At 39.3% G+C, this 22,037-nt stretch overlaps 1 protein-coding gene across 1 annotated transcript in view; it reads left to right on the top strand.

Moving 5' to 3' along the window:
- PARPBP (PARP1 binding protein) overlaps window positions 1-22,037 on the top strand; it is a 65,117-nt gene that overhangs the window by 26,507 nt on the left and 16,573 nt on the right. Inside the window, exons 7-9 of the mRNA XM_068400822.1 lie at window positions 3,904-4,087; window positions 16,227-16,405; window positions 20,747-20,828. Of these exons, the coding sequence (XP_068256923.1) occupies window positions 3,904-4,087; window positions 16,227-16,405; window positions 20,747-20,828 (445 nt within the window). The remainder of the gene's footprint in view (window positions 1-3,903; window positions 4,088-16,226; window positions 16,406-20,746; window positions 20,829-22,037) is intronic.

Genomic DNA, 22,037 nt, shown 5'->3' with positions numbered 1-22,037 from the left:
TTTAATACAATGCTTTTCTCGTTTGAGTGTATTATTTTGGAAAGTGTCAGTTTAGCGCTGAGGGAAATAAAACAGTTTGGCAAGAAGCATCAGGAGACTTGGCTACAGTTCCTATATGTATCTCTGAGACAGGACTTTTCTTCAGCAGTGCTCTCTTCTTACCTCTTGACAACTTGCACTGGATGATTTTTTTTTTTCCCCTTGAACTCTTCAATCTCTTGTGGTTAGACTGAATTGTGGGTTTTGGAGCAGAGGTACACCAGCACCAGCATCTTTTTTTCCTCCCCCCCCACTTTTTTTTTTTTTTTTTTTTTTTTAAAAAAAAACCTATCATTTCTGAAAGCTGGATAGTTCTTGACCTATGTGCGGAGATACTTCACATGGTGACTTTTCTTTTGGCTAAGTGCATACACTGTGCTTAAATTTCTGCAAAGCACAAGTTTTTCTGTTTAACCAAGCCTGCAAATCTAAAGTGAATTGAATAATCTTTAATCTGTAAGTTAAAGCTGGGAATTTTGTGGAAATACTTGGTTTTGACCTGGAAAAAAGCCAAAAAAAAAAATTTCAAGTTAACTTCAGGTTTTCTAAGTTATTTATGGGAGTCTTGTTCAGCCAGAATAAGCCAAACCAGCAAGGTCTCTGGCCCAGTTCCCTCTATGTATTTTAACAGGAAACAATATAAACAAACTAGTTTTCCTCTGACTCAGTTCCTATTCTTACCTAGCTCTGACCACTTATTTTATATTTTATATAAATGTAGACACGCGGAGTTTCATTTGATGGAGGTTCTTCCAACTAGAATTCTAAAATTCATCTTCAGAATTAATTTAATGTGTACAGAATGTACCTTTCTTTCAATTTGCAAAGTATCCTTTTAGAGTAAGTAGGCAGGAGCATGGAGGAAGTTGAAAAATCAATCATCATCTCACTCTTGGCTATGTCACCTGGAGTAATAAAGCCATTGACATTGCTTTGGGGTTTTTTTTTGGCAGAGGTGTGATTTGCAGCATCATAGATATATCTAAAAATTCTGCTGTTGGTGCCAATAGCAGCTCAAGAGTTCAGGGTGTGTGAATAAATATAGAGTCATTTTGTACACTCCATGGTGTAGTTAAAACTATTGGTGTCTGAGCTAGAAAGACTGATGTTAGGTTACACTCAACATGCTGCATTTTTGCTTTGATTTGGACTATAAACCTAACTCTTGGGGGTGGGAAATAAGTAAAACTTAAGTAATTCTGCTGTTAAAGGCAAGATTTAACAGGCTACCCTTTTTTAGGGTTGGCCATCCTATCCAATTATTAGGTATTGCAGGCAAGTGGCTAGTGCTTCTTAAAGTCTGGAAGAAGAAACTGTAGGTTAATTGGAAAGGGAAGATGGATTATTGCAATAGATCATGAAACAGAGTGACTGCAAAAGAAAAATTCTTAGAGCAGCAGTTCAGAATGAACATAATTGCTTTTGTTGCTTTTGCCTAGCGTTATACTTAGGCTTTATAAAACTTTAAAAAAAAAATCTGTCAGGAAATCAGTCGCATAACTGAACTTAGCATCACAAGTGTATCTAGCTTCATTGGAAATTTTTTGTCAAAAACATGACTGGAAGGCTGGGTGGTTTTTTACTTGTTTTCTTTTAATTTTTTGAGTCACTACTGTCACTGCAGAGAATCTATGTTACTTTAAGGATATGAAATGTGACTGTACAACTTCAAAAGATGGTTCCACAAGCACAGGATCTTGTCTCCAACACTGGCAAGAAATACATGCCTTGTGAAAACAGAGAAAATGTTTGTCATACTTCTCCTGAGTACTGTCTCCATCTCTAATTTCAATTCAGGATATTTTCTGAACACAGAGTTCTACCTATTTTTCCTGGGAATCTTTTTTTTTTTTTTTTTTTTTTTAGAGAATGGGTCCTTTGTGCCTCTTGTTATGATTTTATTTCTTCCTTTATTCTTACATGTGTTATCAGCTGGTATTCAAAGGTTAAAATAACTCTGTACGTGAAAAAGTAAAAAGGGAGGGAATCAATTAAAAAACCCCTATAAAATAGAGCTAAAAATAAAACATAGACTACCACACTCTGAATAGTTTGAGGAAAATAAGCAGAAAGAGAATGCAATTGAAGACTAAATGTCACAGGGAAATAAATCCTTATATATACATGACATTAAACAGAAGATAAATGGTTGTTTGGTGGGGTGAGGGGCCTTTTGATTATGATCAACTTTGTCAGTCTGGATGATGGATTCATGTTCTGAGAAGACTGGAGAATTGATGATAAAATTTCCAAACAGCATGTAACTTCAAAAAGCCTTTAGGAAGAGACACATTGTGATGCAGGAGAGCTGAGTGGTTCTTGTAATGCTTTTTTTATTTGCCCAAACTCAAGCAATGGTAAAACATACAGTCTTTCACTTAACATTTTGTGTAGGTACTGGGCAAAATTATTAAGGTTTCAACTCAAGCAGTTTATTCTGTCTTTCACTAAATCTTCATTAAAGTAATCAAGACACATTTGCTGTCTCAATATAATTTTTTATCATCTCTGATCTGTGATCCCCTAGCTAATTTACTTAACCTGGTTCATCGTAGTGCCTCATGACTAGCGATTCCTACCTTCGTGTCTCCATATGGCTTTTGCACCGACTCACCACACATTACACTTGCAAAATGAGCAGTTCACTCCTAACACTTGGATTTTTCCATTCTTGTGAAATGTGCTCACTTTCATTATAAGCTTTAAGTTATTTTATTAATTTTGAGTAGCATTGTTCAGGGCAGCACTTCCAACCCCTGAGTGGAAAGATGTACTTATAAATGGCCAGTGGAATTCTTGGAATTGTAGTTGTTTCTTCTCATTCACCAGGCCTGGGTAAATCCAGGACTCATGAGAGCCTCAGTCCCTGTAGCCATTTTTTGGACACAAGATCTTTGGGTTTTCTTGTAATTCTTCAAGAATTGATTATTTTTTCTTTTTTTTTACATACTCAGGATAATGCAGTCTTCCTGACAGCCTGTTATATTTTTATAGAATATGTGGATTTTGCAAGTCTGAGGGAGCAAGACATGATGTAGTTCTCTCAGTACTGCCTGTTGGAGTGTCATCTGTACAACTCTTAACTGCTAGTCAGTCATGAGTTTCAGTGGGGAGAGAAAGTAGTATATCATACATGCAATGTGGATGGTTCAAGGTACAGGACCACGATATGAAATTAACAGTCTAAACATAGTTTAGGTGCACTCACAAATGCCTTCTTATCCTTCTATAAGAAGAGTTGAAATAAAGCCCCTATATAAATCAGGTTCAATTATTTGTATTTTTGATGTCAAACTGCATGGACATTTCATAATTAAACTACTAAGTTCTTTTCTGTAGACATTTTTTCTAGTTGATGAAAAAAGAGATTAATAGTGAGTACCTTTATAGCAAACAGTGTTGTTCATCTAGTCTAATTACTGTCTATTTAAATAAAATTGAAAAGCAGATTGATATTTTGAAACACTTTCATGAAGCACAAAAGACTCAAAAATCTAATAGGCTGTCAGATTGGAATGCCTGTTCAGTGAAACATTTTGTTTACACTTAACAACTTACGACCAAAACAGTAACTGTAGGTTTAAAGAAAGTACTTTTCTTTGAACTTTTATAGAGAAGTTAGTTTTGTGTTGCAGCTCAGAGTGTTACTAAATGCTGAATTCATTACCTTTCTTTATAATCTTTTTTTTCTTTAAGCAAACTATTATGTTGGACAATACTTCTACACTGCTGTTTGATTTAAAAGATCAAAGCTGTTTTCTGAAGAGTTTTGATTAACTGTGAAGACTGGCTATGTTGAACACTAATAGGTATACTAAAGTGCTGCCAAGATTAATGTGGAGATGACCCTGTGCCTATTTTCAGAATCGCAGGGGGGCGAATTCTGTCAACAGTGAAGATGCATTTGATAAAAGGCCGAAGCAATGGGGATCCTTTCTGTCAGGCAGTAGAGGAAGTTGTACAAGATTTGGATTTGAAGATTAAAAATATTATCGATTCACAACACGAAGTCTTGACCGCCAGCACTACTGGAGTCAGTCCAACACGGGTAATGGTACTTCTTTTGTTCTTTTTACTATTTAGCATTACAAGAAAGCAAATGTCTTTCGCCTGTTTTGTTTCTCTTTTATTTTTTAAAGGACTTTATATAGAGTATTATCCTTTCCTAACAGTACAAAGCAGCATAATTTCCTCTACACTGTGGTTTTAAACTTGTTGAAAGACTTATATTTGAGGATTACAGTGTGGATTTCAAAAAGCTGATTTATTTAAACTAAACTTCCTCATTTGTACCTACCTTTATTGTAAATAAAATGCTCTTCAAAACTTAATTTGTTCATGCAGTTCTTAGAGATGTAGATACTTATAACTGTGAGGATTGCCACTAATTTCAAAGCAGTATAACAAATTTCCAAACAAAAAAAACTCATGAAAGTGGAATTAAGTAATTTTGATCAAAATATACAGGTTTTAATTAGCTCAGTATCAAATATTTCTAAGGGTAAGGCATTCAAAATAAGGTTAAATATGAAAAAAGTCCAAAACATGGTGAAACGTGGAGTGGGAGGGGAATGAAAATAAAACCCCAGTCAACATGGAAGTTTTTCTCTTTTAATGTTTCAACACACTAATGAAACTATTAATGATTTTAGTTTCATGGAAGGAATCAGGATATTTGAAGTTCTTTAAGTCAGGTGTGGAGAGCAGAATACAGTCTTTCTATTTGTGGTTTCTCTACTTTGAATCTACTCAGGTTTATATTATGATCTTTTTTGTGATGGAAACATTAACTAGCTTTAATTATTTTATTTTACATTGTTGATATATAAAATATCTGATGTCATATTTTTAAAACTTATAGACACTTTAAATGTGTGTAACATTGTTAGAATGCTTTGTTTTGTGAAATCACTGGAATTACCCCATGGTAACATAAGATTTTTAACAAATTTTAATCAGACTTCCAATATGCTTTTCCTTTTCTATGAGAGCTAAAACCAGCCAGACCCTAGTGGCTAGTTAAACTGGTTTAAATGTGCGTTTCCACTGAGCAGTTGAAGTATATATTTCATCCTCATTTTCCTGTTTCCCCTGAATCTTTCATCATGGTATTTCCCTGTTTTGCTTTTGTATCCTTCTGTTTCTTTCTCTTCCCCATCTGAAAAATCGATCACTGGTATCAGTTCTGTCTTTATTTAGCTACTTCTACTGCTGATAAAAGTTTAAAAATTTATTTAGATCATTATAAGCCAGGTAAAACTATTTTATTAAAACTTCATTCTTCAGAGAAATTAACCAAAAAATTGAATTTCCAAAATGATTCGTGTTTCTTATTGTTCTTCATAGGTCAAGTTCATAGTCTAATGACTCTGTAGAAATGTTTACCAGTATCCTTGTTGGGGCAGAAAATAGCAAAGGTGGATGTATCCTGATGTTGTTAGGAAATGTGGTTAAATACTTAATCTCATTGAGAACAGTGTGAAGTTAATATTTTTCTCAAAATGGGCACCTGAGGGCAGCTTATGAACGTAATTATATTACTGTGAGTCTGTGGCTCTATGTTGAAGTTTTTGCCAATTCTTGAGTTTTAGTTAATTGATGATTGGAACATCACATCTACTCATGGATGGGCAGATGCTACTATAGTTCTTCTGAGTGAGGAAACTTGAGTATGTAGCAGAGGATGAGGGGCTTTAAGCTAATCCTTTTCACCATACTCACTACAGTGCATCCATACTTACCATAGTATGGATGTAACTGAGAGCCATTAGAGATGACTGTGGTCTGAATGTGACTGATGTACCACTTGGCTTGACAAATCTAGTGCTGTATTGGGTTTGCATGGCAAGGTTTTGGTAGTGGGGAGGGCTGCAGGGGTGGCTTCTCTGAAAAGACACCAGAAGCTGCCTCCATATCGGACAGAGCCAGTTTCAGATGGCTCCAAGACGGACCCACCGCTGGCCGGACCTGAGCCAATCAGTGACAGTCATAGTGCCTCTGTGATAACATTTAAGAAAGGGTAAAAAATGCTGTGCAAGAGCAGTTGGGAGAGAGGAGTGAGAATACGTGAGAGAAACAACTCTGCAGACACCAAGGTCAGTGAAGAAGGAGGGGGAGGAGGTGCTCCAGGCACCAGAGCAGAGACTCCCCGGGAGCCCCTGATGAAGACCATGGTGATGCGGGTTGTCCCTCTGCAGCCCACGGGGGTCTACAGTGGAGCAGATATCCACCCTGCAGCCCATGGAGGACCCCATGCCAGAGCAGGTGGATGCACCCTGAAGGAAGCTGTGACCCTGTGGGAAGCCCACACTGGAGCAGGTTCCTGGCAGAAACTGTAGCATGTGGAGAGGAACCCACACAGATGCAAGTTTTCTGGCAGGATCTGTGACCTTATGGGGGACCCCTGCTGGAGGAGTCTGTTTCTAAAGGACGGCACCCTGTGGAAAGGACCCATGCTGGAGCAGTTCCTGAAGAACTGTAGCCTGTGGGAAGGACCTGTGCCAGAGAAGTTGGTAAAGGACTGTATCCCATGGGAGGTACCCCACACAGGAGCAGAGGAAGAGTGTGAGGAAGAAGGAGCAGCAGAGACAAAGCGTTAGGAACTGACTGCAACCCTCATTCCCCATCCCCCTGTGCCCTTCCTGGTGGAAGACTTGGGAGTGAAGTTGAGCCTGGGAAGAAGGGAGGGATCCTATTCTGATTAATTGGCAATGAATTACATTAATTTTCTTAAGTCTGTTTTGCCCATGATGGTAATTGGTAAGTGAACTTGCTGTCCTCATCTCAACCCCACGAGCTTTTCTCACCATATTTTCTCTTCCTGTCCTGTTGAGAAGGAGTGATAGAGCAGCTTGGTGGGCACCCGATGGCTAGCCAAGGTCAAGCCACCACAGTCCTTTGTGGTGCCCAATGTGGGGCCCGAGGAATTAGAGGTAAGGGCAGTAACTGTGAGAGGTAATGGGCACAATGTGGACTGAACATTGCTAGAGAGTGGAATAAGTGTTGGGGAATTTTTGTTTTTGTGATTGTGGTGAAGGGATGAGGGGTGGAGTGTGTGTAAATTGTCTGCCTTTGTCGATGTTGTGATGATGCTATTTCGATTTTGGTGTGGGGAATTCTTTTTGTTGATGAATGTGTATTTTAATGATAATTCTTACATATGTGTTTCATAGAGTTGAGGAGTGGAAAAGGGAGCTTAGACAAATGTTAAGAGACTAATATCAAATTGCATATTTTAGTGGAGCTTGATGTGGAAGAACATTTTACTAAGCCTATAGAGGGGTAGGTTACCATTACTAATGAAAAAAACAAAACAAACTGTCACGGTTTAAAGCTGGGCTGGCTGTTAACCTGGTGGCAGATGCTCTCTGTTAACCCTCTCTCCCCCCCACCCTAATGGAAAGGGAAAAGGGAGAGAGACTTACGGGTTGGAAAGTTAAAACAGTTTTAATAAACTATAGTAATGAAAAAGAGTATAATAAGAATAATAGAAATAATCAAATATATACAAAACCAAGATCGAGAGCTTGGAAATCCTCCTCAGGCAGAGTTGCTCCCCCCAGCATGGGCAGAGGGGAAAATGCAGTAGCTCCCCCTGCCATCACACCTGCAGGCTTTTAACTGGAGAATTGGCAAAGCTGGTACCAATCAGTGGGAGACAGGAGGGCCCCTCCCTCCTGGGCCCCACCTCCAGGAGGCTGTGGGTTAGTGATAAATAGGAAAGTGAGAATGACATGTATGGGATGGAATACCTTGTTGGTCAATCTTGGGTCACCTGCCCTGTCTGCTCCTCCCTGCAGGTGCAACCCCCCTTCAGCTCTTCACTCATAAGCAGTGAGGAATTCAGCAGTGACCTTGGTTTCTCTAAGACTAATTGGCCTGGTTTGGGCCAAACCAGGACATTCCACCCCTTATTCCATACCATTCACGTCATACTCATATCACCACTACCTTTTCATTTTCAAATATATATACACATATCACTAGTTTATGATTCATCTTTATGCAAAAAGTTCATCAAGTTCATTTAGTTCAGGATTGTGGGTTTCCATCTGGCTAGCAGTCTCTCAGGGCAGGAGACATGGTATGAGTTTTGTCACGGTTCATGCCCACGGGTTGCAGGTTCAAAATGTCAGTCTCGAGGAGGTTACTGGATGCCACTTGCAGCTAGCTCCGGTCTCATCACCACTGTCTTAACCTGAAAGACACTTATGAACACTGTTAGTATTATGCAGCAACAACATACAGTTCAGAATTAAGTATTCTCACCCAGAATCAGATCACCTTCAGGGACACATCGGACTTCACCATCTTGCAACATCACCCACCAAGTACATCCAGGTCCCTGAGCAAAAGCAATCCCACGAATGGGTTTACCTTTGCCCGTTGCAGGAAGAACCCAGACAGTTTTTCCCAACAGATTCCTTTCATGCACCACAGGGACTTTATCTCCTTCTACTGTATGTAAAAGGTCTGACCGAGCAGGGCCAGCTCGATTGATAGATCCCCTGGTATTAACTAACCAGGTAGCTTGTGCCAGATGCTTATCCCAGTTTTTAAAGGTTCCACCCCGCATTGCTTTCAGGGTAGTTTTTAACAGCCCATTATACCGTTCAATTTTCCCAGAGGCTGGTGCATGATAGGGGATGTGATATACCCATTCGATGCCATGCTCTTTGGCCCAGTTGTCTATGAGACTGTTTTTGAAATGAGTCCCATTGTCCGACTCAATTCTCTCTGGCGTGCCGTGTCGCCACAAGATTTGCTTTTCAAGGCCCAGAATAGTGTTCTGGGCAGTGGCATGGGGCACAGAGTATGTTTCCAACCATCCGGTGGTCGCCTCCACCATGGTAAGCACATAGCGTTTACCCTGGCGGGTTTGAGGGAGTGTGATATAGTCAATTTGCCAGGCCTCCCCATATTTATATTTCAACCACCGCCCCCCATACCACAAAGGTTTTAAACCGTTTGGCTTGCTTAATTGCGGCGCATGTTTCACAATCATGGATAACCTGTGCAATAGAGTCCATGGTTAAGTCCACCCCTCGGTCACGAGCCCATCTGTATGTTGCATCTCTCCCTTGATGACCTGAAGTGTCATGAGCCCACCGAGCTAAAAATAGTTCACCTTTAGGTTCCCAGTCCAAATCTATTTGGAACACTTTAGCAGCTTGATCCGCTTGTTGGTTGTTTCGCTGTTCCTCAGTTGCCCGACTTTTAGGTACGTGAGCATCTACGTGACGTACCTTCACGACTAGTTTCCCTAGCCGAGCAGCAATATCTTGCCACAATTCAGCAGCCCAAATAGGTTTACCTTTGCGCTGCCAGTTGCTTTGCTTCCACTGCTTTAACCACCCCCACAAGGCATTTGCTACCATCCATGAGTCAGTATAAAGATACAGCCTTGGCCACTTTTCTCGTTCAGCAATGTCTAAAGCCAGCTGGATGGCTTTTACCTCTGCAAATTGACTTGATTCACCTTGTCCTTCTGTGGCTTCTGTGACTCGTCGTATGGGACTCCGTACAGCAGCTTTCCACTTCCGATGCTTTCCTACAAGACGGCAGGATCCATCGGTGAACAGGGCATACTGCTTCTCATCCTCTGGTAGTTCATCATATGGTGGGGCTTCTTCAGCACGTGTCACCTCCTTTTCTGGTGGCATTCCGAAGTCTTTGCCTTCTGACCAGTCCATGATCACTTCTAAGATTCCTGGGCGATAAGGGTTTCCTATTCGAGCCCTCTGTGTAATTAATGCAATCCATTTACTCCATGTAGCATCAGTTGCATGATGGGTAGTGGGAACCTTACCCTTGAACATCCAGCCTAGTACTGGTAATCGAGGTGCTAGGAGAAGCTGTGCTTCAGTACCAATTACCTCTGAAGCAGCTCTAACTCCTTCATATGCTGCCAGTATCTCTTTTTCATTTGGGGTGTAATTGGCCTCGGAACCCTTGTATCCTCGACTCCAAAATCCTAGGGGTCAACCTCGAGCCTCCCCTGGTACTTTCTGCCAGAGGCTCCAGGTAGGACCATTGTCCCCAGCTGAGGTGTAGAGCACATTTTTAACATCTTGTCCCGTACGGACTGGTCCAAGGGCTACTGCATGCACAATCTCTTGTTTAATCTGTTCAAAAAGCCTGTCGTTGTTCAGGGCCCCACTGAAAATCATTCTTCTTTCTGGTCACTTGATAAAGAGGGCGTACAATCTGGCTGTAATCTGGAATATGCATTCTCCAGAAACCCACAACGCCTAAGAAGGTTTGTGTTTCCTTTTTGTTAGTTGGTGCGGACATAGCTGTTATTTTGTTGATCACCTCTATCGGGATCTGGCGACGCCCATCTTGCCATTTAATCCCTAAAAACTGGATCTCCCGGGCAGGTCCCTTGACCTTGCCTCTTTTTATGGCAAAACCAGCTTTCAGAAGAATTTGGATTATTTTCTCCCCTTTGTCAAAAACTTCTGCTGCTGTATCACCCCATACAATGATGTCATCAATGTATTGCAAATGTTCTGGAGCTCCACCCTTTTCTAGTGCAGTCTGGATCAGTCCATGGCAAATAGTAGGACTGTGTTTCCACCCTGGGGCAGTCGATTCCAGGTGTACTGGATACCTCTCCAGGTAAAAGCAAACTGTGGCCTGCACTTTGGTGCCAAAGGAATAGAGAAAAATGCATTAGCTATGTCTATGGTGGCATACCACTGGCTGCCTTTGACTCCAGTTCGTATTGAAGTTCTAGCATGTCTGGCACAGCAGCACTCAGCGGTGGCGTAACTTCATTTAGGCCACGATAGTCCACAGTTAATCTCCATTCTTCATCAGACTTTCGCACTGGCCATATAGGACTATTAAAGGGTGAGCGAGTCTTGCCAATCACTCCTTGATTTTCTAATTGTCTAATCAGTTTATGAATGGGGATCAGGGAGTCTCGATTGGTGCGATATTGTCGTCGGTGCACCGTGGTAGTAGCAATTGGCACCTGTTGTTCTTCAACCTTCAGCAACCCCACAACAGAAGGATCTTCTGAGAGGCCAGGCAAGGTAGACAGCTGTTTAATGTCCTCAGTCTCTACAGCTGCTATACCAAAGGCCCATCTATACCCTTTTGGGTCCTTAAAATACCCTCTCTTGAGGTAGTCTATGCCAAGGATGCACGGAGCATGTGGGCCAGTCACAATGGGGTGCTTTTTCCATTCATTTTTAGTTAGGCTCACTTCAGCCTCCAATACAGATAACACTTGAGATCCTCCTGTTACTCCTGAAATACTGATAGATTCTGCCCCTTTATGATCCGATGGCATTAGGGTGCACTGTGCACCAGTGTCTACCAAGGCTCGATACCTTTGTGGTTTTGATGTGCCAGGCCATCGAATCCACACAGTCCAATAACCTCGGTTGTCCCTTTCCTCCATCTGGCTGGAGGCAGGGCCCCCCTAATTAAGAAATGGATTCGTGCTGCTCACAGGGACTAGACCTTCATTTCTCCTATTCACACTTGGGAAAAAGGGATTTGAGGCCCATCTACCCTGACTGGGGTCCTGCTCACTGGTAACTGGAGCAGCCATCCTCTAGAAAAATTCTCTCTGGTATTTCTTTTAGCTTGCAACTTGCGTACTCGTGCCTGTAGGGTACTGGTAGGTTGTCCATGCCATCTGCTCATGTCCTCCCCATAACCACGCAGGGCAAACCACAGGATACCTCGTGATGTGTTCAGTTTCCTTTGAGCTGGTCCTGTAGGAGAGCGTTTTCTCCTAACAGCTGCAACATGGGCCTGTGTAGGTAGAGAGTCAAGTTTATTCTCTATCCTGGACAGTTTGTCTGACAGTTGTTTAAATGAGTCCTTGTTTTCCTTAGTCAGTTTTTCCACAGCCGAGATGCGGGTCTGCAGTGGGGAAGAAATACTATCTTCATACTGTCGCATACAGTTAGCCATTTCGCCCACACTAGGTCGTGCCATATTATCTTCTCCCCATACTAATATTGACAATGTATGGGTATATGTCGGTGGAGCATTATTCTTCACAACCTTCCGGAACATGGATCGGTTGCATTCCACTTCATCAGGATCTACAGGATCTACAACTTCCCGTGGGTGTCTATAAATGATCTCTTGCACAGCCAGTTCTCTAAGGTAGTTAATACCTTTTTCTATAGTGGCCCATTTGCTTAGGTGACTCATAACATCATCTTTATAGGGATACCTGCTCTTTACAGCTGACGAGAGTCGCCTCCAGAGACTGATAGTGTTTGACTTTCTTGCGAGCACCTTATCAATACCACCCATCTCTGGAGAGGGGATCCCAACTGTCTGGCTTCTCTGCCATCTAATTTGCAATGCTGTCCTGCCCCATTTTCCCAGCATCCGGAGCAGCCAGGTTAATAATAGGTTCACCGTCGTAACGGACTGAAGTCTTCCTTATATTTCTCAGGTCCTTCAGGGATAAAGGAGTGGTAGGTTATCTCTGACATCCGAGTCCTCCTCTTGTGATAGTTCTGCTTCAGAAGGACCTTTCTTCTGTGATGGTCCTACTTTAAAAGGACGATCAAAGGAAACCCCCATCTGTGTCAGGCCTACTCTGCCTGAGAAGGGGCCCTCACCTGGGTCATATGAATGGCTCTGCCTTAGAAGGCTCTGAGTCATCATCCTCCTCTTCACGAGCTGATTTCTTTCGGTATTTCTTCCTGGTTACAGGAGCAATTGGTACAGAATCGATAGATGCTGGGGTCTGAGTAGATGCAGTGGCTGTTGTGGAGTGCTGAGACTCATTAGAGTCTGAGTAGCTGCAGTGGCCATCTTGGGGGTGTAGCAGCTGTGGTGCAGGCTGCCGAGGTTTCAGTGGGTTTAGTGGCTGTAGCGGCAGTACACGCTGTAGGATCTGAGGTGGCTGCACAACACCTACAACTGTCCCTGCACCGATATTTAAATCTTATCCACATCAGAAACACATTCAGGACAACCAAAAATAAAACATGCCACCTAGACAGCACCATCCTAATTTCGCAAAATCTAGTGGAATCAGCTTGGCAGAAAAGGAGAAGGTACTATTTCCCAAAGTAAAACTGGAAGTGGTAATTATTAACGAGAATCAGCTAAAGGACGCCTGGAGCGTGCAGCTCAAGTCGCTGCTACTGATTCGCAAATTAAAGCTGCCCATCATTGTGTCATAGAGATAAGAGATCGGAATAGTAAACTGCCCAGTTTATCACAGCATAAATCAGTATCAAACCCCATACCAAAAACAATACATTTCGACCAGCGCCCACTGCTAAACTGCATGTAAACATTCATAAGAAGCAAGCAATAACACAGTGCCCACGGCAAGGTAAGGCATCATTGCAATACTCAATTGTGAAAGAAACTCCATAAAAAGATGAGATAACACAGCATTCAAAAATGACATCACCATCTTCACTATCCTGTTTTAACTTTCCAACCCCTCGTAAATCTCAAAGGAAGAAATCTGATATTCTCTCAGCTGAGCTCTCCGGGTCTCCTCCCACCAGAGCCAGGATTCAACTTATCAGAGCAACCTTTGGAGCTTCTCTCGTGCCCCACCTTGGGCACCAATAAAATCTGTCACAGTTTAAAGCTGGGCTGCTATTAACCTGGTGGCAGATGCTCTCTGTTAACCCTCTCCCCCCACCCTAAGGGAAAGGGAAAAGGGAGAGAGACTTATGGGTTGGAAAGTTAAAACAGTTTTAATAAACTATAGTAATGAAAAAGAGTATAATAAGAATAATAGAAATCATCAAATATATACAAAACCAAGACTGAGAGCTTGGAAATCCTCCTCAGGCAGAGTTGCTCCCCCCAGCATGGGCAGAGGGGAAAATGCAGTAGCTCCCCCTGCCATCACACCTGCAGGCTTTTAACTGGAGAATTGGCAAAGCTGGTACCAATCAGTGGGAGACAGGAGGGCCCCTCCCTCCTGGGCCCCACCTCCAGGAGGCAGTGGGTTAGTGATAAATAGGAAAGTGAGAATGACATGTATGGGATGGAATACCTTGTTGGTCAGTCTTGGGCCACCTGCCCTGTCTGCTCCTCCCTGCAGGTGCAACCCCCCTTCAGCTCTTCACTCATAAGCAGTGAGGAATTCAGCAGTGACCTTGGTTTCTCTAAGACTAATTGGCCTGGTTTGGGCCAAACCAGGACACAAAACCAACCCCCAAAAACCTGTAAGTTTTCCAAATGAATTTGACCTGTATAAAAAAAATTAGAGCATCTGTATTGGTTCCATTAAAGATCTCAGGACAGCAAAGATTAATGTTCTGTGCTGACTTTCACATGTAGCTGGTTTTTTTTTATTGTATTTTGTTTTTTTTTACTTTCTAAAGAAACCCCCAAACCCTGATGCTGGAATTTTTCAGAAAAAATTATCTATATTCAGAATAAGTTCTGATTTTGATAGCATATTAGTTTTTTCATACATAAGAGGTTAAATCATTTGAGTTCAAATTTAAAATATGGTCTTAACTCTAGAGCTGAAAATGATGCCTCCACTAGCTCCTGGGAAGGCTGCTTCCTCATAAAATGTACCTGAAGAGAGTTGCATTGTTAGAAAAATATTTGCTTTTCTCCTGGCAGTGGCAGTTTTCTTCCATCATTGCTCAGTTTTCCTGCAAATACTGTTTCATAAGAATCTAGAGCTCCAGGAAAAGTTATTACTTTATGCAGCAGGAAGCACTACTTTGTGTTGAAACCTGCACAAGTGACTAATAGGAATTATGATTACTTTCTTCCTGACAAAATTACTACTGTAAGTGGAATCTGGCTGGTGTTTCTGGAACTAACCAGAGTAGTCTGGAGCAGCTAATGGTCACTACTCTTGAAAGACTGATCAACTATTTTTCTTAAAAAAATAATTTGAGTCATGATTTTAAGCTTACTAATAAACAAGACTTTTATGACAGATTGTTGTCTTGCCTAAAGTTCTTATTGTGCCTTGGACAATAGGATTTTAATCCATGGATAGTACACCAAGTCAGTGTTGTTGGAGTACATGAGATTTCTGAAGGCCATCTTTTGGCAGTTAGGAGGTTGTGTTATATGCTAAAGATTTTTTTTCCTTTGTGTATAATCAGTCAAGATGATGCCAAATTCGTACTTTTCTCATTAAGACAAATTTACCATGACACACATGACACTTTATAAAAATCTATGATGTGGTGATGTAATGACTGAAGAGGTTCAGAATAAATTTTGAGGAAATTAAATGGTATGGAAATAGGCCAAATCTGTAAAGCCAAGTAAACAAGCATTTCTGTAATAGCTATTTCTAGGTATTGATTATAACTTATAGTAACTGACTGACATGTGTTGCTATGGTTTTCTTGAAACCTATATACACTAATTGATGTGTCTCAAATAGAGAGAGAAATAGAATTTGATCTTTTCAAGACCTGTATTTAAAAGCAGTTAACTGATTAGATAAATGCAGTTCATTGCTTGTCCTATCCTTCTGAAAAAAAGTCAGGCTATTCAATGTTTCTGTGTATTGGTAAATAAGAAAGCCTATAGTTTTTAACATCTACTACTGTGTATTAAGCACTAAATTTCTCTGTGGAATTCCTAGTACTTTTAAAGAAAAGTACAGCAAACTTGTAGTTCTTGCAGTCCCGTAGTGGCTATGGAGTTCTACATCTGTACTGCTGACTGTAGCATTGAACACTTCCAGATATGTATTATTATTTTCTTTAAGGAATTTTTTATTCTTGTGGAAAGTTGTGAGGAATTCGTACTGTTCCAAACAACAGAAGATTGTGCCAAGTACCTCTGTTGTCAAATCGTGATGGAAATATCACTTTTAACCAACTGCTTTAGCAGATTCAGTTAGTCAGAAGAGTGGGACTTCACCAAAATATGTTTGTGTACCCTATAGCACTCAAATCAGTTGTGAGAAAATAATGTGTTAATTTCTGCTGCATGCTTTCCTCACAGATTTGTATATTTATCTGTGTGACTTGCTCATCAGTGTATACCTCCAGCTGGCAGTGATCTAAACTCTACTAATTGCTTGGGATGAGGTAAAAACTTTCCCATGAGGAGGTTCCCCATGAATGCTTACTGCAAAAGGGAAGGAGGGGATTCTTACACCTTGTGCTGATATGGGTTGCTTTTGGAGGTGAGCTATTGGTCTGGCTTACTGACCTTTACTGTTGTATGTTCCTTTTAATTTTATTCACTTCCAGCCAAAATTGCATTCCATAAATCATGGCACTGTGTATTGTGGCAGAGATACTGTAAAGGTCTTACTAGTTCTTCTGGATGAAGAAGCTGCCAATCCTCCTACGCAGAACAAAGCAGAACTATTATATGATGATGAAAGCTTAAATTTGTTTGGATTCCCCTCGGTTTTGACACTCTTCAGGTGAGTACTAGAAGGTTGGTTGTGTTTGTGTTGGGTTGGTTTGTTTGTTTTTAAAGATCTTATACTGAGTGGCTAACAAAGCCTTGATATTACTTACACAAAGCAAATGACCAAAATGCAGTCTGCGGTGAGGTTAGGTGTAAAGGGAAAGCATTCTTAAAACAGTCTCAAGTTCTCAAAATTATTGTACCTCCTCATTCACATTTTCTGTATCATCAAGGTACTTTTGTAATATGGGCTTTTTGAGCTAGTAGATTTCTGGGCTGCACAACCCATGAAGGAATATCCTTTGCAACAAACCTTCCAGATACTCACCTCTTAAGTTGAATTTGAACTCCTAAGTTCAAATACTGACTGTTCAGTAGCTAAATAGATTACTATTCAATTTGAAGATGCCTCCTTTGTCAACCTATGACACAAGAGATTTTTGGATTATATCCCGTTTTCTTTCTACATAGTAATTATTTTGTGGAGACAGTTTTTCATATCATGATCCACCAATCGTGATAGTATTGCATAAAAAATGTTGAAACAAATTCACATGCATGAAGATTTATTAGCTGGGTCTGTAGCTGATGGCATACACTGACTCTAATGGTGAAAGTTGCTTTTGGGGAAGAATAAAATCAAAAGAGGAGGGAGAGGGAGAGGAGAGGAAAGAGAAAACTCTCCCTGGTGGCCAGCTGGGAAGTAAAGCAGCAGGGGTTCCCAGACAAGCATCCTCTGTAGTACAGTGGTTGGTTCCCCAGTAGTGCTTTTCCCAGGATAACCATATTGTCTTCATAAGGACCTGCTCAACCCCCTTATTGGTTGTCCCTGCTTTTCATGCCTTTAACGGTTCATCAGGGCAGGGGCTGCGTGGGCAGTTGCTTATTAAGCTCTGTGCATGCACATTTTTGGGTTCCCTAACATAAAAGAGCTACAATGAAAAGGGTAGGAAAAAGTGGGGAAGAAGGGAGTGTTTCTTATGCTGGTGGCAGTTGTTTCCAAAGAGAGCCCACCATAACAACAGTGTCAGAGTATGCAGGTGCAAGGCTGTGAGGATAACAGCAAGGAAAAACAGTGATAGGTCCTAAATTGGAAGATGGAGGATCCTAAAAGTCGAAGAATTTTAGGGTTTCTGTTAGATTTATCGTTCAACCTCTTTTATGAAACCAGAGGAACAAGCACATTCTAATAAAACAAAAAAGAATAGTTTCACTAGTAGGAATTCTACATGAACCTGTAATAATTTTTAATATAAAAGGCAGCTTGTAACAACATTTTGTGGAATATTTCTTTTACCTCAAATATCTGTGGATAGCTGTAGCTATACATTTCTATGTAACAAGCTTAAAATACCCCTGATTTCAGTCTCTTATTTTTCCATTACTTCCAATTCAGGAAAATTGATCCACATTGCTTTTTAAAATTCTTTCATTAATTTAATAGACCTCACCATGGTTGTATTTTTATCAGAATGAAAAGAAGCTTCATCAGATTTAGGTTAATGCTCTATGGGAATGGAGTCAAGGCCCACTTGAATTCTGAGTTAAACACCACTATTATTCAGAGCCAGAAATCTTGATTTTTTTTTTTTTCAAGTAACTTTCTAACTTAAAATGTGTTTTAAACCACTTATTTCTGAATAAGAGTGCCCACTAGGTGCTTAGGTTTCACTTACATAATTTGATTTTTCAGCTGAATTAATTTCCTTGAATTTTCCCCAAAAGGGTAAGTCATTTGTTTAACTTAAAATCTTGTCAGTGTAGATGTAAGTAGGTACTGCTATCTAGGCATTTGTATTGTAATCTAGACAATTCTTGTGTTTTCCTTAGTAATTCTCAGTGGTAAATTTGTTTCAGATTTTATTTTCCAGTATATATTTTTTAATATTATATGTGTGCTTCCATTTAAAAATTTGATTTGGAAGTAGTTTATTCAAATTATTGAATTTAAGACTCTGAAGAATTGTTTTAGGAATAAAAAACTTTGCAAAAACTGAAATGAAATTTGCAACAACACCTGTTCTCGAGTTTTATCAAATCTTTCTGTTCTGCATTTCTCTAGCAGCTTTACTTGTAAGGCTCCAATTGCTTTATGAATGTGGAACACCTTAATACTACACAGGATAGTTAAGGTGTCACTTGAATTTATGTCAATGTAGAGGCACCTCTATTGTACAGCACTTTTTTGTTAATGCTTATGTCTGAAATATTTGATCTAGAGCGTTTGCAGTTTTTTTGCCAATCTATTGTTAATAGTAAATCTGGAACAGTTTACAGGATAAATGGCAGTGCCTTTGGCATCAAATGTCACTGCAGTTCTCAGATACTTTTTGGTAATCTGATTCTGTGCATCAAATTGTTGGTCACCTCATATGGTAGTTATTGTTTTATGGTTTTTGATCACATGGTAGTTTTTGTTTTGAGGTTTTTCACAATGCTTTTTGTTATTTCTACAGATTTCATTACTGAAGAGTCCCAAAATATGTTTAAAGTTTGAGTAGTTTTGTCTGGCTTCTGGTCAGTTTGAGAGCACACTGTTAGTTTTCAGGTAAAGACTGAGGTCAAATGAGAGCACCTCTTTCTCAAAACGTCAGCATTTCAGGAATTTTTCTTGCTTTGTTTTACTCTTCTTTTAATAAACTTGTAGGTCAATTGGTTAGATTTATCTCTACACTGAAATCCTGCAAAAAAGCTACTGCTGAGAAGCAGCTATTGTGTTTAACTTTTTGTTTGCTTTCTTTAATTAAAAATATTTTCTTTGTAATTTGTGAAATGCATGTATGTTTAGGAACTTAAAATGTAAGCACTGACAATACATCTTCAGTGTTTCAGAACATCCTAACCAAGCTGAAGTTTTTCTTAGTCTGTCCTTTAGTATATCCGTCAAATATTTTCCTTCTGTAAACACCGCATTTCAGTCTTCTGGAAAATATTCTTTTTAGATATGCATTATAGAAGTTCAAATAAAATTCTCTTGCTATTTTTTTTGTATTTTGAAGCTGCATGCAAGGCAGAAATGTACTTTTTCCCATAGTATTTTTACATTTTTTAAGTAAACATAAAATGTATTGATGATATTGAAATCAAAGTAAGGTAATTCTGATATTAATGATATTATTTATGTTTTAGAGTTAAATTTTGCATGAGCACGGATTCCGGATTTAAATAACTTTTTGCAATAAAGGTTCTCTTTTTCTGTTTTTGCAAGTTGAACAGGTATTCAGGGTTTGGGCAACATTTTGTTTGCTGCTGTTTTTTATATCATTCCCATCATCTTCCTATCCTATTGATGTTAAAGCCAGTCATTACTTCTTGCTCCTTTCTTTTCTTGCTTTTTAAAAGTTCCTTCTATTTTAAGGAATATCTGTGTTGATCTGGTGTACAAAACAAAGAATCTCTTGCAAACCCATTTCTGTGGGCACTGAAAAGGAAATTAACCTATCCATACACTGGAGAAGCAGTGATGATTTAATCAGTTGCTTATCCCGAGGAATCATCGGTTGTTGGAGAAGTGGGATGCTGAGAATTTTGTCATTACTGGGTATAAAGAGGACTAATGAATCAGAATAACAATTTAGACAGGAGCATGCTGAAGCTACATATTTTGGCAATTTAAATAGCAAAAATATTGCAAGACCTGCAGAAATTTTGCACCACAGACAAACAGAAATAAATAATATAAAGCATGAGCTAAATAAAATAGAATTTATTTATGGAATAATTGAATAGAATGAGCTAAATAAATAAAGAATGAGTTATTTTGGAAAAAACTGTCCTCATGCACACTGGCCTGCCATGAGCATAAACAGAGAAGTCATTATTTACAGATGCACAGATTAGTTCTTATTTAAAGACCAAAAAATCCCTTCTTATATGCATCATTAATTTTTTACATTATATGCATCAAGATTTTTTATTAATGTATGTAACTATTCACATACTGAAATATAGGATGGTGGAAGCATTTTGTTTGTGTGAGTACTTCTATTAAAGTCTGTAAATATGAGGAAAATTATTCTGAATGTCAACCAGATGCTATTCAAGGGAGTTTAGGTAGAGTGGTGACTTGGTAACTGATCACCAGCATTACAAATAATAATACTGTGGCTGCAGAACTACAATACTGTAAACATGCTGCAAAATGATAACAGAAATTAGAACTGTAGGTTTTGTTTCAGTATACTGTCTTCAGTTGTCACAGTACATTGTGGTTACCTAGGAAGGGAGAAAACCAAGTAAGGCTTGGAGAGTGAAGATACGTGCCTTCCTGCTTCTGAGGAACTTGGTATGGTAACTATTTTTCTTAACTAACTGCTTTTACATGTTCTGAATACTTCTTGTCTCTTTAATATAGATCTCCAGCACAATCCAATGGATCTTCTCCAAAACCTCTTAGACAATGTATTCAGAAATCTATGGATGAAAAAGTAATTAAGGTACTCTGTAGGAATTGCTATGCGACTATAGATGCACTGAAATAATAATGTTAACAGGAAAATAACAGTATTAAAATTCAAAAATACTTGGCTGAAATGTATCCCATAGCTAAAGAAATGTAATTGTGATTAACCTGTGGTAACTGGCCCAACTTGAACAGTGTCGTAGTATGAATGGAAATATTTAAAACTCCAGAAGAGAAAGGCTTTAAACTTAAAAGTATGTCCTAATGAAGATGTCTTAATAGAAATATACTGAGTTAGTCTGTATCTCTTCATTTAACTATCTGTGTATTTCAGAACTATGGAAATAAAACTGAAGCTATGTGAAAACAGAGATAAAACTGAACACAGGCACCTGATTTCAGTTCTGATAAGATAGGCATTCTAGAAGTCTAATAATGACTTTTTCATTGCATTGTTGGGAGGATACCTTTTATTTTTAACATTCCAAGGACATTTCCTTAACATTGCTTTGTGAACAATAAAATAAAGATGCTAATGTTCACTATTTTGTAGATGAAATGGAACATTACAAGAGTAATTGGTGTTGTGAGTGGCGCTATTCAAAAGAAAAACTTCAATGTTTCTGAAAATTGCAGTCTTCCAGTGTACTGCATTTTACATAGCCTTTTTTCCCTCCAAATTGTCAAACCTGAATGTTGGGACTATGGAAAAAGGCAGAGCTTGTATCTTCCACAGCATTTCAAGAGAGCACTAAATAAAAGTAGTGACAATATTTTTTACAAACGTAGTCCTGGTAACAGGTAAAAACACAAATATAATTAGTATATAAGGAAGAAAACAGAGGTGTTTTAAGCCATCAGAATTAGTTCTAGAACAACACAACAGAAAATATCCTTCTGCCACTGGACATGAGGGAAATTTTAACATGTTACATGTTTAAGAAGCAGAAGGTCGTTAAAAGGAAGTAAACTGAAAAGCCCTGTCATAATATGTTGAAATAGATTTCCTTATCTAAATGGAGGTTTTGTAATTGGATTAATAAACAGCTGTGTTCAGTATCAAAGTAGCAAAATTATTATCTAAAAGTAATTACCTGTCACATTTGAGACCTTTTCTGGAAACTTACAAGGTTTTTGACACAAACTATCAAAAATACGAGTCTTGAGCCTGATTCATATTATGAAACTATTTTTACTTTTGTCCTGGTTTGGCCCAAACCAGGCCAATTAGTCTTAAAGAAAC

The sequence above is a fragment of the Nyctibius grandis genome, chromosome 5 (assembly GCF_013368605.1).
Source record: "Nyctibius grandis isolate bNycGra1 chromosome 5, bNycGra1.pri, whole genome shotgun sequence".
In the NCBI taxonomy this organism is placed as follows: Eukaryota; Metazoa; Chordata; class Aves; order Nyctibiiformes; family Nyctibiidae; genus Nyctibius; species Nyctibius grandis.
Note: the sequence above shows the minus strand (reverse complement) of the source record. Positions and strands in the feature narration are given on the sequence as shown.